This window comes from Capricornis sumatraensis, chromosome 9 (assembly GCF_032405125.1).
Source record: "Capricornis sumatraensis isolate serow.1 chromosome 9, serow.2, whole genome shotgun sequence".
Classification (NCBI taxonomy): Eukaryota; Metazoa; Chordata; class Mammalia; order Artiodactyla; family Bovidae; genus Capricornis; species Capricornis sumatraensis.
Genome location: NC_091077.1, coordinates 40,728,861 through 40,747,619, shown reverse-complemented (window position 1 = coordinate 40,747,619; position 18,759 = coordinate 40,728,861). Strand labels below are relative to the sequence as shown.

Sequence of the window (18,759 nt, the reverse complement as noted above, 5' to 3'; positions counted from 1 at the left end):
CAAATATTGTGTCTTCAGAATTCCACAGGCATTGGATCTCTTTTTTGTTTATAGTAGTAGCCAGATGCAACAATGTATTATTTACCTCAGAAATAATATCTCAACATCCCCTATACCACTAGATGCCTATATATTTCACTAACATAGAAAATCACTGAATTGTAGTAAAATTTATTTCTTACTCTTGAGACATAAAGGTCTTACTGATAAGTCTTCAAATCCCAAAGATTGCCAGTAAGTCATCAGAAACTAGGAGAGAGGCATAAAACAGGTCTTGGGAAAATAGAAAACCTCTGGCTTACAATTTGATCTTGAGCTTTGCAGCCTCCAGAATTGTGAAAAAATAAAATTTTGTTATTGAAGCTACCTAGACTGTGACACATTGGCAACCCCAGCAAACCAATACGTCTGAGTACTCAAGTAAATGTATAGCAGCTTTATTTATGTCAAAACTATAAATGCCTCACATACCCATCAGCAAATAACTGGATTAGAAATTATGAGTTATTCATTCAGTAGTATACTAATCAAAATGGCAACTACTAATATAAGGTGAAACATTCATTATGCTGAATGAAAGACAGCTCATACATTAAAAATAAATACTGAATCTCCACAAGAAATAGGGTACGATTTACAACCAGGTCACATCTATGCTTTTAGATTTCTATATTTCTTTTACTAAACAGTAATATTCATTGACCTATTGACTGCCCCTTCTCCTATAATTCCAGATTATTAAGTATATTAAAATGAGTCATTATCTTGAATATAGTATTTATTACATGTGAAAAATAACTACAAAATCATACAGAGAAAAAATAATTTTGTCCTTTCATAAAGTTGACTGATTTCTACAAGGTAAAACAATTTTGTCATTTCTTAAAGTTGACTGATTTCTACAATAAAAAATTAGTTTTGTCACCTCCTAAAGTTGGCTGATTTCTACAATATCTCTACATATTTCTAACAGGGTGACTTTTCCAGAATTATAAGATTTCTGTTAAGTTCTCCTTCCACACATTGAAATCTCTTTAAAGGAACACAAGAATTTACCAAGAATAGAGAGTCAAAATTTGTATAAAACCCAATAAGTTATACAACTAGAACCCAGAAAATGCTCAATAAATAGTAATTATCTGTATCTTATGTTATATGAGATCATTCCTAATAAATAAGGTAAGTTATATTTTGACATGACCTATTACATTCTGCTAATTTGTCCATTTTCTGTCTGCCCACTCTCTTCCAGGTAGAGAGTGCCTGTAGAGGAGGCAGCAAAGGAGCTCCAATGTAGAGAAGTGTCTCAGTTTACATTTTGTTAGAGATTAATGTGCATAGAAGAATAACAGACATTATTTGAGAGTAAGTCTAGTATTAAACTAATAACTAGAAACCAGATTCCTTCCTACAGCACATGTCATTTTAATGAAAAAATATGAAAAACAAAACAGAAAGTTAGCTGACATCTATTGATTTATCCTTGCCAGTAATCTAAAAGGTCAGTATATTGTAGCTATATAAAAAATAATTATTGATATTTTGTCAATTATGTCCTTTATGTCCTCAATGGGAAGTTGGCAAGTTGTTTAGACTCTCCTTGAGAACGAAAGTAAAAATAAATGGGTTGTTTACCAATTTGCCTGGATTTTAAAGCCAGACACTATTCTTCCTTCTTCATTAAAAATAACTAGTATTTAAATTAACTAGTATATTGTGAACAAAACTGTAAGTACAAGTATGCTTTTAGTTTTTAGTGAACTTTGAACAGATTTACCTGATTTACTATCAGAAAGAAAAACACTGGGCCACTAAACCTCATTCCTTTTTTTAAATTGCACTCAGCTTTTCCTTTTAGAAAGGCCAATATCGAAACCCATTAATTCTTAAACTGCTACCACAAATTTACATGCAAGAATCTCCAGTATGCAGAAAAGGCAAAATTGAAGTAAATACTCAGTTAGCAAAGGTTCTGGTCACTGGTCTTATTATGTTAAGAATTTATTGAGTAGATTATACCTCAAAAATGGAATAGATAATTAGGAGTGTGAATGCTGGCCTCTGAAATTTGGAAAGTAGAATTGGAGTTGGATATTCTAAGTCACATATGTATAGATGTTTATTGTTCTAAGGAGGATCCCCCCTACAATTTCCACATCCTTAAACCTTACAAACAAAAAGAGGTCAAATATTCTATATCATTATATCAACTTATATGGCTTTACCCAAACCACATTGACAAGATGTTTCAGTTTTTTACTGTGGTACAATGAAAGAATATCATTTATAAAATCTGGCCAGAAATAAAAGTTGCATGTACTGCTGAAAGAGAAAGACTCCCCTGGAGGTCACCATTTGGTCATCTTTATTACTGGAGGATGATGAGGCAGGAGTATTCTAGTGAGGAAGCACAATTTCATAATCATTCTCAGCTGTACAGGAAGAAGATCTGATAGTGCAAGGTTTCTTGAGAAGCGCATATTCTGTTTCTGGCCCTTCTCTTAATGGTCTCACTCTCTTTGTGATGTTCTCATAACCATCATCACTGGAGTTCAGGGAGGGTCTCCGATAGGGCCTATGATTAATGACAGTGTAGCATACTTCTTCACAACCACTGACATTCTCATTTTCCTGCAAGTACAAAGAAAAAAGAAATCAAGGATCTAGAATCAATCATCAGATTTGAACTCTGTACTCCACTACCCATCCTTTTTTCTTGTCTAATGATGATCTTGCACCTCAGGTATTCAAGGCCCTTTCTCCAAGCCCTGATGTCTTATAGACTTCATTTTAGCAACATATCCTATGCTTCAAACTACCACTAATTCTGTTTTCATTTCACTACAAATAATAAAAGAGAATAACAAGATACTGTTATCTCCCTGAACATCTAGAGAAAAGTAGTTGTATAGTTTATGTCACACATACTGAGGTATAATATATGCAACAATCAGAATCACAGATCTATAAGTAATTAAGCAAATTGCATAACAATTCTTCACAGGATAAAATTTACTATCATTAAGAATCTAAATACATTTTCAATTGTATGGACCATGAAAGAAAAATTAAAATACTGTTAATTAAATCAATAAAATGTTTGTGATACAATATTAAAAAGAATAAGTGCTTTTTCATCTGTTGATTGATATCCACCACGTTTATAAATATAAAATCTAAGTCCTGCACATAAAGATTAAAAGGGAATGTGGAAAGCTAAAAGATAATATGTTTTATGGTAGTCAGATTGTAGTTGCGAATTTTATTTACTTTTGTTATAGTAGCTTTGAAAATTAAAATATTAGACTTTGGTAGACTTAAGAAAACAATACAAACTTACTAATCACCTAAATTTTGTTAAAATATTTTTATTTTTTTATTTCTATTTCTGCATTAGAATTTCCAGGAATAATATTTAAACTATGAAAGTCTTTGATAAATCCATTCAGAAGTTGCATGTTAAGGAAGATATACAAGTAGGTTTATATGAAGTTGTCTGTATTTTGCATTTATCACACAAATGTAACAATGATTGTATTACCTGATTAGAAGTGAATGGAACACCTTTACCTGGAGGGTAAAAATAAAAAGAAAGCAATCTAAGAGTTTTGGGACATCAAAAATTGAGGGTAAGGAGATAATGAAAGGATAGGAAGAAATGATGAAACTTCAAAAAGGTCCACTGTCTAAACATGTCATGATTCCATGTTATTACTGAGGTTCTTAAGGAAGGACACATCTTTTGAGGCAACAATACTATCTTTCTGTGTAAATGATACATACCAAAGTTGGTGACTAAAAGTAAATTTTGAACCTGGATAATAAAATTTTGTCCATAAATATGCTATGACAATACAGAATGGCAAGTATAAATAAAAAACAATTATGGCTATAAAATTGATATAAATTTTATAAAGTTATCATAGGAAAATCATACACCTCTTAAGATGACGTTGTTATAGGGATAGGTACTGACATAACAAAACTATATCAAATTAAATACAGATTCAATTTGATTACAGCTATAAATGCTGAATTATACATGTTAATCTAAGATTCATTGCTAATATTTTTAATAAATATGTTAGAACTATAGGTTACTATATTTAGAGTACTGAATATAGTAAAATCCCAATTTGTAAAAGGAACATTGAATGATTCTTAAATCTACAACCTAATAGGCTTGAAAGTGATTGTGAGCAAAATCATAGAATATGTTAAATAAACAGATTCTGTATAACAACAGTATGCTAGTAATTTTTAACACCTCATTGTTCTTCACAGAAAAGTCACATTTAATGCACTGATTTCAAATATGAAATATTATATTATCCATAATATAATATATCTATAAATATTATAGTATGTAATTAATCAATTAACCAAATATTTTTTAAAATTAATATTGTTTTATAATCAGAAACTGAGGGAATTATATAGCTTGAGCATAATTCAATTTTAGCATTAGTGACAATTTGGAGAACCAAACACAAGTATGAAAGACATGCAAAGAAACCATACACCAGTGGGTGAAGTGGTTACAGCTTTTGGTGCTGAAAATGTTAACATATTTAAGAACAAGCATGCTTATTCTAAGGTAAAAAATGTGAAACATGCCATCATTGTGCTAAAGGTCAGCTAAATCCATATCCAGAGTAGACTTCTTATTTGAAGTTAGAACATTGAAAAAAATATATGTGAGGCTTAGAACCAGAATGGAAATATATGAGAAAATTTCTGTTGACTGCAATTAACCTGAATTCCAAACTCCAAGAAAGATCAATGTGTCACATGAGGTGTTCCCTCTGGTCTTAGAGAGTGGGACTCCTCTTTCCTTTGGAAAACCCTGAAATTTATCTTGCAAAGGAAGGCCAGCCAGTATCTCTTACCAAGAATACATTATATTATTCATACTGAAGATAAAAATCAGATCCAAACATACCCTTGACATAAAGTAGATTATAAAAGAAAGAGAGATAGGATGGGGAGATCACTTTCTCCCCCACAAATTAATCAAAAGAACATTTGAACACTCAGCAAATTCCACAAAACAACTTCTGAACACTGGCAGAGGACACTAGACACCCAGAAAGGCAGCTCATTGTCTTCGAAAGGAGGTAGGACAAAATATAAAAGATAAAAAAGAGAGACAAAAGAGTTAGGGATGGAGACCAGTCATGGAAGGGAGTAGTAAAAGAGAAGTTCCAAACACCAGGAGGCAATAAGACTCTCACTGGTGCATCTGTGGGGAGTCTTGGAATCTCAGAGGGCAACATAACCAGGTGGAAAAAATAAATAAATAAAATGCACAGATTACGTGCCTAATGGCAACTCCCAGTGGAGAAGTAGCCCAGATGCTTGCAAGAACCACCAGCAGCAGGGGCTGAACAGGGAGGCACACGCTGCTTTGCTTAGGGTAAAGACCAGGCTTAAATGCCCTGAGGGCAATCTAAGAGAGCTAACTTGAGATAGCAATTCAAACTGAGGGATAGCCAGAGAGAGAAAAGAGAGAGAGAACTTTCCTGCGAAAAGCCCTAACCTTAGGTACTGCTGGCCTGCTCACAGAACAAAGGACTGAGTGAATACTAGAGGACAGCTAGCCAGCAGCGGACCGGCCCATCCCCCGCTGGAGGCACAGAGCCAGGCGAGGAATGGCCAGAGCCAGAAAGGGGCAATCTCCGCCCCAGAGATGGCATCCTCTATTAAACTGCATGCAGGCTCACAGTTTCTAACCAAGTCTTCCTGGGATCCTGGATGGTTGACATCCACCAGGAGGGTCGCAACCAGAGATCAGCTCCCCGGAAGAGACACAGGACACACCTGAGACGGCACTCCCACTGGTGCACCCAGGAAACTGAATGGCTGAGACGCGAGAGGTAATAAGATGCACCGCACCTGGGGTGTGTGCTCGCCAAGCACCTGGTCATTTGAGCTGCTCGGACCTGGGAAGGGCACAAATTACAGGCCCAACCGAGTCTGCACCTTCATGGAGTACCCGAGAACCTGAACCTGAGCAGCTTAGACCTGGGAAGCGCACGCAACCCATGGCCTGCTTTAGACAGTTCCCCTGCAGAGCAACCTGGAGCCTGAGCAGTGTGGACTATGAAAGCACACATTCCGTGAGCGGGGGCAAACCCAGTGTGGCCAAAACACTGCGAGCACTCCCCGCACACGCCAGTGATATTTGTTTGCAGTGTTCTTCTCTCCCCACACCACGACTGAACAAGTGAGCCTAAATAAGTGACCACCTTCGCCCTGTTGTGTCAGGATGGAAATTAGGCACTGAAGAGACTTACAAACAGAAGCCAAAATAAACAGAGGAAACCAAAATAAACAGAGGAAGCCACTTTAGAAGTGACAGGTGCAACAGATTAAAACCCTGTAGTTAGCACCGATTACATTGGAAGGGGCCTATAGATCGTGAGAAGTATAAGCTGGAACAGGGAACTATCTGAAACTGAACTGATACCACACTGCCCTCAACAGCTCCATAGAAATTCCTACATATAATTTTACTATTTTCAAATTTTTTTATTTTCTTTTTATTTTTAAGTCCTCTTACTCCCTTAATTTTCATTTTTATATCCTGCTATTACCTTGCCAAAAAAGACCCTATTTTTAAAGGAAACTTCATATATATATATTTTATAGTTTTTGTGATTTTGTTTTGCTTTTTTAATATTGTATTTTTGAGAGCCTAACCTCTACTCTAGATTTTTAATCTTTGCTTTTTAGTATTTGTTATAAATTTTGTACCTTTAAGAATCCAATCTTCAGTACCCATTTTTACTTAGGAGTGTGATTACTGGCTTGATTGCCCTCTCCCATTTTGACTCTCCTTTTTCTCCCCTAGGTCACCTCTATCTCCTCCCTCCCCCTTCACTTCTCTACCCAACTCTGTGAATCTCTTTGGGTATTCTGGGCTGTGGAGAACACTTAGGGAACTGATTACTGGGTAGATCTGCCTCTCTGCTTTTGACCCCTGCCCCCACTTCTGAGGGTCACCTCTATCTCCTTCCTCCTTCTTGTCTTCTCTGTGTAACTCAGTGAACCTCTCTGGGTGTTCCAGGCTGTGGAGAACACATAGGGATTTCATTACTGGCTAGATTGCTCTCCCCTCCTTTGATTCCCCCTCTTCTCCTCCTGGTCACCTCTATCTCCCTCCTCCCTCTTCTCTTCTCCATGTAACTCAGCTAACGTTTCTGGGTGTCCCTCATTATGGAGAATCTTTTCTCCATTTACCTAGATGTTTTATCATTTGTGCTGTATGGATGGAGAAGTCTTGAAGCTACTGTAAGAATAAGACTGAAAACCAGAGGCAGGAGGCTTAAGTCCAAATCCTGAGAACAACAGAGAACCCCTGATTCCAGGGAACATTAATAAATAAGAGCTCATCTAAAAGCCTCCATACCCACACTGAAACCAAGCTCCACCCAAGAGCCAACAAGTTCCAAAGCAAGACATACCACACAAATTCTCCAGCAACACAGGAACATAGCCCTGAGCTTTAATATACAGGCTGCCCAAAGTCACACCAAACCCACTGACATCTCAAAACTCATTACTGGACACTTCATTGCACTCCAGAGAGTATAAATCCAGCTCCACCCACCAGAACACTGACACAAGCTTCTCTAACCAAGAAACCTTAACAAGCCATTCGTCCAACCCAACCCACAGGGAGGAAACTCCATAATAAAGAGGAACCACAAACTGCCAAAATACAGAAAGGCCACCCCAAACACAGCAATGTAAACAAGATGAAAAGGCAGAGAAATACTCAGCAAGTAAAGGAATATGATAAATACCCACCAAACCAAACCAAAGAGGAGGAGATAGGGAGTCTACCTGAAAAATAATTCAGAATAATGATACTAAAAATGATCCAAAATCTTAAAAACAAAATGGAGTTACAGATAAATAGCCTGGAGACAAGGATTGCAAAGATGCAAGAAATGTTTAACAAGGACCTGGAAGAAATGAAAAAGAGTCAATCAATAATGAATAATGCAATAAATGAAATCAAAACCACTCTGGAGGGAACCAACAGTAGAATAATGGCGGCAGAAGATAGGATTAGTGAGGTAGAAGATAGAATGGTGGAAATAAATGAAGCAGAGAGTAAAAAAGAAAAAAGAATTAAATGAAATGAGGACAACATCAGAGACCTCTGGGACAGTGTCAAATGCCCCAACATTCTAATCATAGGAGTCCCAGAAGAAGAAGACAAAAAGAAAGGACATGAGAAAATACTTAAGGAGATAATAGTTGAAAACTTCCCTAAAATGGGGAAGGAAATAGTCACCCCAGACCAACAAACCCAGAGAGTCCCAAACAGGATAAACCCAAGGAAACACCAAAAGACACATATTAATCAAATTAATAAAGAACAAATATTAAAAGCAGCAAGGGGAAAACAACAAATAGCACACAAGGGGATTCCCATTAGTTTCTGTTTCAACAGAAACTCTTCAGGCCAGAAGGAAATGGTAGGACATACTTAAAGTAATGAAAGAGAAAAACATACAACCCAGATTACTATACCCAGCAAGGATCTCATTCAGATATGAAGGAGAAGTCAAAAGCTTTACAGACAAGTAAAAGCTGAGAGAATTCAGCACCACCAAACCAGCTCTTCAACAAATGCTAAAGGATCTTCTCTAGACAGGAAACACAGAAAAGGTGTATAAACTTGAACCCAAAACAACAAAGTAAGTGGCAATGGGATCATACTTATCAATAATTACAAAAATGTAAATGGGTTTTCTGCCCCAACCAAAAGACAAAGACTGCCTGAATGGATACAAAAACAAGACCCCTATATATGCTGTCTACAAAAGACCCACCTCAAAACAAAGGACATACAGACTGAAAGTGAAGGGCTGGAAAAAGATATTTCATGCAAATGGAGAGCAAAAGAAAGCAAGAGTAGCAATACTCATATCAGATAAAATAGACTTTGAAATAAAGGCCGTGAAAAGAGACAAAGAAGGACACTGCATAATGATCAAAGGATCAATCCAAGAAGATATAACAAGTATAAATATACATGCACCCAACATAGGAGTACCACAATATGTAAGGCAAATGCTAACATGTGTTAAAGGGGAAATTAACAATAACACAATAATAGTAGGAGACTTTAATACCACACTCACACCTATGGATAGATCAACTAAACAGAAAATTAGCAAGGTAACACAAACTTTAAATGATACAATGGACCAGTTAGACCTAATTGATACCTATCGGACATTTCACCCCAAAACAATGAATTTCACCTTTTTCTCAAGTGTACATGGAACCTTCTCCAGGATAGATCACATCCTGGGCCATAAATCTAGCCTTCCTAAATTCAAAAAAAATGAAATCATTCCAAGCATCTTTTCTGACCACAATGCAGTAAGATTAGATGTCAACTACAAGAAAAAAAACTATTAAAAATGCCACCATATGGAGGCTAAATAACCAACAAATCACAGAAGAAATCAAAAAATAATCAAAATATGCATAGAAATGAATGAAAATGAAAACACAACAACCAAAACCTATGGGACACTGTAAAAGCAGTGCTAAGGGGAAGGTTCATAGCAATACAGGCTTACCTCAAGAAACAAGAAAAAATGTCAAACAAATAACCTAACTCTACACCTAAAGCAACTAGGAAAGGAAGAAATGGAAGAACCCCAGGGTTAGTAAAAGGAAATAAATTTTAAAAATTAGGGCATAATAAATACAAAAGAAACAAAAGTTACCATAGCAAAAATAAACAAAGCTAAAAGCAGGTTCTTTGAGAAGATAAATAAAATAGACAAACCGTTAGCCAGACTCATCCAGACACAAAGGGAGAAGAATCAAATCAATAAAATTAGAAATGAAAATGGAGAGATCACAACGGACAGCACAGAAATACAAAGGATCATAGAGACTACTATCAGCAAGTATATGCCAATAAAATGGACAACTCAGAAGAAATGGACAAATTCCTAGAAAAGTATAACTTTCCAAAACTGAACCAGGAAGAAATAGAAAATCTTAACAGACCCATCACAAGCCTGGAAATCGAAAATGTAGTCAGAAATCTTCCAGCAAACAGAAGCCCAGGACCAGATGGCTTCACAGATGAATTCTACCAAAAATTTAGAGAAGAGTTAACATTTATCCTACTCAAAATCTTCCAGAAAATTGCAGAGGAAGGTAAACTTTGAAACTCATTCTATGAGGCCACCATCACCCTAATACCAAAACCAGACAAAGATGCCACGAAGAAAGAAAACCACAGGCCAATATCACTGATGAACATAGATGCAAAACTCCTTAACAAAATCCTAGCGAACAGAATCCGATAACATATTAAAAAGATCATACATCATGACCAAGTGGGGTTTATCCCAGGGATGCAAGGATTCTTCATTATTCACAAATCAATCGATGTAATACACCACATTAACAAATTGAAAGGTAAAAACCATATGATTATCTCAATAGATGCAGAGAAAGCCTTTGACAAAATTCAACATCTGTTTATGATAAAAACCCTCCAGAAAGCAGGCATAGAATAAACATATTTCAACACAATAAAAGCTATATATGATAAACCCACAGAAACAGTACCCTCAGTAGTGAAAAATTGAAAGCATGTCCCCTAAAGTCAGGAAGAAGACAAGGGTGCCCACTCTCACCACTACTTTTCAACATAGTTTTGGGAGTTTTAGCAACAGCAATCAGAGAAGAAAAAGAAATAAAAGGAATCCAGATTGGAAAATTAGTAAGACTCTCACTGTTTGCAGATGACATGATCCTCTATATAGGAAACCCTAAAGACTCCACCAGAAATTACTAGAGCTAATCAATAAATATAGGAAAGTTGCAGGATATAAAATTAGTACACAGAAATCCCTTGCATTCCTATACACTAACAATGAGATAACAAAAAGAGAAATTAAGGAAACAATTCCATTCACCATTGCAACAAAAAGAATAAGATACTTAGGAATAAATCTGCCTAAAGAAACAAAAGACCTATATTATAGAAAACTATAAAACACTGGTGAAAGAAATCAAAGATGACACAAATAGATGGAGAATTACACCATGTTCATGGATCAGAAGAATCAACATAGTGAAAATGAGTATACTACCAAAAGTAATCTATAGGTTCAATGCAATTCCTATCAAGCTACCAATGGTATTTTTCAGAGAACTGGAACAAATAATTTCACAATTTGTATGGAAATACAAAAAACCTCGAATAGCCAAAGCCATCTTAAGAAAGAACAATGGAACTGGAGGAATCAAGCTGCCTAACTTCAGGCTACATTACAAAGCTACAGTCATTAAGACAGTATGGTACTGGCACAAAGACAAAAATATAGATCAATGGAACAAAATAGAAAGCTCAGAGATAAATCCACGCACCTATGGACACTTTATCTTTGACAAAGGAGGCAAAAATATTCAATGGAGAAAAGACAATCTCTTTAACAAGTGGTGCTGGGAAAATTGGTCAACCACTTGTAAAAGAATGAAACTAGAACACTTTCTAACACAATACACAAAAATAAACTCAAAATGGACTAAAGACCTAAACATAAGACCAGAAACTATAAAACTCCTAGAGGAGAACACAGGCAAAACATTCTCTGACATAAATCACAGTAGGATCCTCTATACCCACCTCCCAGAATATTGAAAATAAAAGCAAAAATAAACAAATGGGACCTAATTAAACTTAAAAACTTTTGCACAACGATGGAAACTATAAGCAAGGTGAAAAGACAGTCTTCAAAATCGGGGAAAATCATAGGAAATGAATCAACTGACAAACAACTAATCTCAAAAATATACAAGCAACTTATGCAGCTCAATTCCAGAAAAATAAATGATCCAATCAAAAAATGGGCCAAAGAATTAAACAGATATTTCTCCAAAGAAGACATACAAATGGCTAACAAACACAGGAAAAGATGCTCAACATCACTCATTATCAGAGAAATGCAAATCAAAACTGCAATGAGGTACTATCTCACACCAGTCAGAATGGCTACTACCCAAAAGTCTACAAATAAATGCTGGAGAGTCTGTGGAGAAATTAAGGAAACCCTCTTACACTGTTGATGGGAATGCAAACTACTATAGCCACTATGGAGAACAGTGTGGCGATTCCTTAAAAAACTGGAAATAGAACTGCCTTAGACCCAGTAATCCCACTACTGGGCATACACACCGAGGAAACCAGAAGTGAAACAGACACATGTACCCAAATATTCATTGCAGCACTGTTTATAATAGCCAGGACACAGAATCAACCTAGATGTCCATCAGCAGATGAATGGATAAGAAAGCTGTGGTACATATACACAATGGGATATTACTCAGCCATTAAAAAGAATGCATTTGAATCAGTTCAAATGAGGTGGATGAAACTGGAGCCTATTATACAGAATGTAGTAAGTCAGAAAGAAAAACACCAATACAGCATATTAACACATATATATGGAATTTAGAAAGATGGTAACCCTATATGTGAGACAGCAAAAGAGACACAGATGTATAGAATAGTCTTTTGGACTCTGTGGGAGAAGGCAAGGGTGGGATGATTTCAGAGAATAGCATTGAAACATGTATATTATCATATGTGAAACAGATCACCAGTCCAGATTCAATACATGAGATGGGGTGCTCAGGGCTGATGCACTGGGATGATCCTGAGGGATGGGATGGGGAGGGATTGGGAGAGGGATTCAGGATAGGGAACACACATAAACCCATGGCTGAATCATGTCAATGTATGGCAAAAAACCACTACAATATTGCAAAGTAATTAGCCTCCAATTAAAATAAAAAAATTTTTTAAAGAAAGTATATTTTCCTTTTTATTTATGCTCTTAATATGTATTCACAACATGCCCAAATCAAACAAACAAAAGTGTGAATTCAGCAACACTGTGTTGTTATTGAATTGATTCTGTGAGTCCTAGATTATGAAAGAAAGCACACATATCGTATGGAACCGAATGAATGTCTAGATACTGATGCACTTACCAGAAAGTCTGGATTCAATACTGCAATTCACAGAGTTGAGAGGCACATCTAATTATTAACTAGAGTGGCTGCCTAGGAATTAATCTCAGTAATGGCCTGTATAAAATGGCATTACTGCTTCAGGTTGTAATTGTCTCCTATTACTGCTGCCATGAAATTAAAAGACGCTTACTCCCTGGAAGAAAAGCTATAACAAACATAGAGTACTAAAAAACAGACATCACTTTGCTGACAAAAGTCTGTATAGTCAAAGGTATGGTTTTTCCAGTAGTGCTATGGTTGTGAGAGCTGGGCCATACTGAAGGCTAAGTGCCAAAGAATTGATGCTTTTGAACTGTGGTGCTTATGAAGACTTTGAGAGTCCCATGGACAGCAAGGAGATCAAAACAGTCAATCCCAAAGAAAATAGACCCTGAATACTCACTGGAAGGACTGACACTGAAGCTTCAATACTTTGGCCACCTGATGCTGTTAGGGAAACTAAACCTCCTGTGTAGCTCAGTCAGTAGTCTGCCTCCAATGCAGGAAAACTGGATTCCATTCCTGGGTCAGGAAGATCCCCTGGAGAAGGAAATGGCAACCCACTCCAGTTTCCTTGCCTGGAGAATCCCATGGACAAAGGAGCCTGGCAGGTTACACTCTATGGTGTTGCAACAGTCGACCATGACTGAGAGAGTAAGTGCACATGCACACGCGCTCACGCACACACATGCACAGTCTTATTTAGGCTTCAGAGACAAAGCAGAGCCGGCCTCTGACTTTGCTTCTAACCTGCCTGGCCACTGCCCTGACTGGGACTGACTGAGAGTGACTGCCTGCTGTAAGTGCAAGACTTTCAGTCATTTCAGTCAGTCAGTTCAGTCCCTCAGTCATGTCCGACTCTTTGCAATCCCATGAATTGCAAAACGCCAGGCCTCCCTGTCCATCACCAACTCCCGGGGTTCACTTAAACTCATGTCCATCGAGTCGGTGATGCCATTCAGCTATCTCATCCTCTGTCATCCCCTTTTCCTCCTGCCCCCAATCCCTCCCAGCATTAGAGTCTTTTCCAATGAGTCAACTCTTCCCATGAGGTGGCCAAAGGACTGGAGTTTCAGCTTTAGCATCATTCCTTCCAAAGAACACCCAGGACTGACCTCCTTTACAATGGACTGGTTGGATCTCCTTGCAGTCCAAGGGACTCTCAAGTCTTCTCCAACACCATACTTCAAAAGCATCAATTCTTCAGCGCTCAGCTTTCTTCACAGTCCAACTCTCACATCCATACATGATTACTGGAAAAACCATAGCCTTGACTAGATGGACCTTTGTTGGCAAAGTAGAGTACCTTAGATAAAATGGGGGGAAAATCTTGAGATTGTTGAGCCCCTGAGGGGGGACTGGCCAACCAAGCCCCAGGCTTAGCAACATTCCAAGTTTTACAAGACAAAACAAACAGAATTAGCATGAAACTAGGCTTACAAAAGATATTAAGAAGAGGTGGCAAGAATACACAGAAGAACTGTACAAAATAGATCTTCACAACCAAGATAATCACAATGGTGTGATCACTCACCTAGAACCAGACATCCTGGAATGTGAAGTCAAGTGAGCCTTAGAAAGCATCACTACAAATCAAGCTAGTGGAGGTGGTGGAATTCCAGTTGAGCTATTTCAAATCCTGAAAGATGATGCTGTGAAAGTGCTGCACTCAATATGCCAGCAAATTTGGAAAATTCAGCAGTGGCCACAGGACTGGAAAAGGTCAGTTTTCATTCCAATCCCAAAGAAAGGTAATGCCAAAGAATGCTCAAAGTACCGCACAATGGCACTCATCTCACATGCTAGTAAGGTAATGCTCAAAATTCTCCAAGCCAGGCTTCAGCAATACATGAACCGTGAACTTCCTGATGTTCAAGTTGATTTTAGAAAAGGCAGAGGAACCAGAGTTCAAATTGCCAACATCTGCTGGATCATCAAAAAGCAAGAGGGTTCCAGAAAAACATCTATTTCTGCTTTATTAACTATGCCAAAGCCTTTGACTGTGTGGATCACAGTAAATTGTGGAAAATTCTGAGAGATGAGATGGGAATACCAGACCACCTGACCTGCCTCTTGAGAAACCTATATGAAGGTCAGGAAGCAACAGTTAGAACTGGACATGGAACAACAGACTGGTTCCAAATAGGAAAAGGAGTACGTCAAGGCTGTATATCGTCACCCTGCTTATTTAACTTCTATGCAGAGTACATCATGAGAAACGCTGGGCTTGAAGAAGCACAAGCTGGAATCAAGATTGCCGGGAGAAATATCAATAACCTCAGATATGCAGATGACACCACCTTTATGGCAGAAAGTGAAGAGGAACTAAAAAGCCTCTTGATGAAAGCAAAAGAGGAGAGTGAAAAAGCAGGCTTAAAGTTCAACATTCTGAAAGCTAAGATTATGGCATCCGGTCCCCTCACTTCATGGGAAATAGATGGGAAAACAGTGGAAACAGTGTCAGACTTTATTTTGGGGAGCTCCAAAATCACTGCAGATGGTGATTGCAGCCATGAAATTAAAAGGCATTTACTCCTTGGAAGGAAAGTTGTGACCAACCTAGATAGCATATTCAAAAGCAGAGACATTACGTTGCCAACAAAGGTCTGTCTAGTCAAGGCTATGGTTTTTCCAGTAATCATGTATGGATGTGAAAGTTGGACTGTGAAGAAAGCTGAGCCCCAAAGAATTGATGCTTTTGAAACGTGGTGTTGGAGAAGACCCTTGAGAGTCCCTTGGACTGCAAGGAAATCCAACCAGTCCATTTAAAGGAGGTCAGTCCTAGGTGTTCATTGGAAGGACTGATGCTAAAGCTGAAACTCCAGTACTTTGGCCACCTCATGGGAAGAGTTGACTCATTGGAAAAGACCCTGATGCTGGAGGGATTGGAGGCAGGAGAAGGGGACGACAGAGGATGAGATAGTTGGATGGCATCACCAACTTGATGAACATGGGTTTGTGTGAACTCTGGGAGTTGGTGATGGACAGGGAGGCCTGGCATACTGCAATTTATGGGGTCCCAAAGATTTGGACATGACTGAGCGACTGAACTGAACTGAGATTTGCAATTTGGTCACAGATTGATGATATCAGTTTGCATCTGTCCTGGGATTGTAAATGGGAGACCCAAATTGCAGTCCTTGAAGTCTCACCCATGGAGTGGACACGCTGCCTTGGACCCTTTCCCAATTGGGACTCCAGATGTGCTGTGACACTGGACTTCCCAAAGCTGATTGAGTCTGAATGTTGGTCAAAACCCAATTTGGTGATGTATCTTCTGCTCTATTTCTCCTTTCTTTTAATGTTAGTATATTGCAAGTAAGCTAGATAATTCTCTAATAAATATTTTTATTATTTATTTGTATATAACAAGTGGCTTATTTTGTTAACAAATCCTGTGAACCTGAGATGAAAGTGAAAACTTTCTGCAAAACAGATGCGAAGAGCTGACTCATTGGAAAGATCCTGATGCTGGGAAAGACTGAGGGCAGGAGGAGAAAGGGGCAACAGAGGATGAGATGGTTGGATGGCATCATCAACTTAATGGAGGTGAGCTTGAGCAAACTCTGGGAGTTAAGGACAGGGAAGTCTGACATGCTGCCATCCATGGAGTCACAGAGTCAGACATGACTGAGTGACTGAACAAAAACTGCTGTAACAAATTATCACAAACCTGATGGCTTAAAACAATGCAAGTTTACTAATAATATCTTACAGTTTTAGATATTAGAATTCTGAGTCTCACTGGGCCAAAATCAAGATGTTGACATGGCTGCATTCCTTTCTGGAGATTCTAAATAAGACTCAATTTCTTTGCCTTTTCGAGCTTCTGGAGGCTGCACTCATTCCTTGGATCATTGTCCCCTTCCACTGCTACGAACAAGCAATAGCTGTTTGAGTTTTTCTTATGCTGCATAACTCTGACACTGTGCTGCATCACTTCTGCTTCTCTCTTCTACATTTTAAGAGCATTTATTCATCTCTCCAGCTAGAAACCTTGAATCACATATGCAAAGTCCCTTTTGACATTTAAAAACCTAGTCAAACTTGGATGTCTTCGGGGGCCTTTATTCTGTTAATACCTGTTTGCATGCTAAGTAGCTCAGTCCTATCCAACTTGTTGTGACACCATGAGCTGTAGTCCACCAGGCTTCTCTGTCCATGGGATTTTCCAAGCAAGAATACTGGAAAGAGTTATCATTTCCTCCTCCAGGGGATCTTCCCAACTCAAGGACTGAACCCACATCTCCTGTATTGGCAGGAAAATTCTTTACTGCTGAGCCACCTGGGAAGCCCCTTATTCTACATACTACCTATATATTCCTTGCTATAAAGCCAAAAAGAGGAAAATATCTGAAGATTTAGGAATGTAAGAATATTTAAATGAATATACTGCTATAACCTTCTCATCCTGCCCCAACATCTCAGAAAATGGCGAAAATAACCTTCCTTTCCCTATGTTCATGGTAAGCATCACATTGCTTTCTAAATTGCAATTTTTTGTTGTTGTTTGTATTTTGGTAAGTCTTCTGGCTGTTATGATTCATACACCATTAACAGACTGCCACATCTTTCCTGCAGTTCAATCCAATAATTATGACTGATTTGTCATTGTTGGAACCAGGAATGGTTGAAGTAACAAACTTCCAAAGGTAGGAGAATCTGGGCTTAGTTACATCAGCTGATTAGGTTTAGAGGCAGAGCAGACTCCATCAGTATTAAAAAAAAAAAAAAATGAGACACAAGTAGTCCACAGTACAAATGGCAAAAGACTTATTAAAATTTACCTGTGGTCACTTGGGTGGAAAAGGCTAGCCTAAATGACTGCTCTAACAGACCTTTTGGGGAAGAATGAGAAATATAAAGACTTACTGATTATCTGATTTTTTTTGGAGCACATAAACAGATAATATGATACTTTAAATTTGTGATTCAAGAGGTGATTAAAGGACCAAGGAAACTTCCCTAAAAGAATTTTATTTTACCTTATCCCACTAATAAGAGAAGGGAAATTTTTCCTGTGTCTATGTCATAGTGTGTTGAAGAGGTCCACAAATATATCCAGTGAATACCACCATGACTTTAAAACAAGGGTGAAAGCAGATATGTTGACCAATTTGCAGCAGCATCATATAGGTTCTCCTCAACTGGCTCTGGTCCAAATGGAATGTAAACTAACTAAAAGCAATAAAATAATTATTGACTTTAATATCAAAAAGATGCAGAGGTGGTAATTTAGATAACTTTTTCACTTAATTTCCCTTTTGGCTTCAGTAAATGTGGCTGGGTCTTGGACATTTTCACAAAATTAATTAGATAACTTAAGTTGCATTTACTGTTCCAGATGAGGTCTGTTAATTCACTAAAGCAGTGCATTGGCAGATACTTAGTAGATACATTTGCTTTCATGAAGAGACACCAGTGCTACTTCATTGGTGTATTTCAGGGCTTTATCAATTTCTGTCTCTCTGTCAATATCTGCTTTGCAGGAACATTGATCATTTCATATATCTGCAAGACATAAAAATAATCTACTATATAGAGGACATAAGGCCTATAGATCCTAGTGAACATAAAGGGACAGGTACCCCAGAATACTTTAGATATATAGTTTGCCAAAGAAAAATGAAGGAACCTTCACCTAGGTGAAGTTTTGGGGGGTGGGAGGGGTAGTAGCCTGAATTATTTCAGAAT

The 18,759-nt window shown here is 37.7% G+C and overlaps 1 protein-coding gene across 1 annotated transcript; it reads right to left on the bottom strand.

Annotated features, from left to right (window-relative positions):
* Positions 1-2,397: 2,397 nt before the first annotated feature.
* Positions 2,398-5,713, bottom strand: GCSAML (germinal center associated signaling and motility like). The gene is made up of 3 exons (XM_068981045.1): positions 5,617-5,713; positions 3,542-3,570; positions 2,398-2,631 (listed from the first exon to the last, which is right to left on the bottom strand). The coding sequence occupies exons 1-3, from the start codon at positions 5,711-5,713 to the stop codon at positions 2,398-2,400; spliced, it is 360 nt and encodes a 119-aa protein (XP_068837146.1).
* Positions 5,714-18,759: the final 13,046 nt, after the last annotated feature.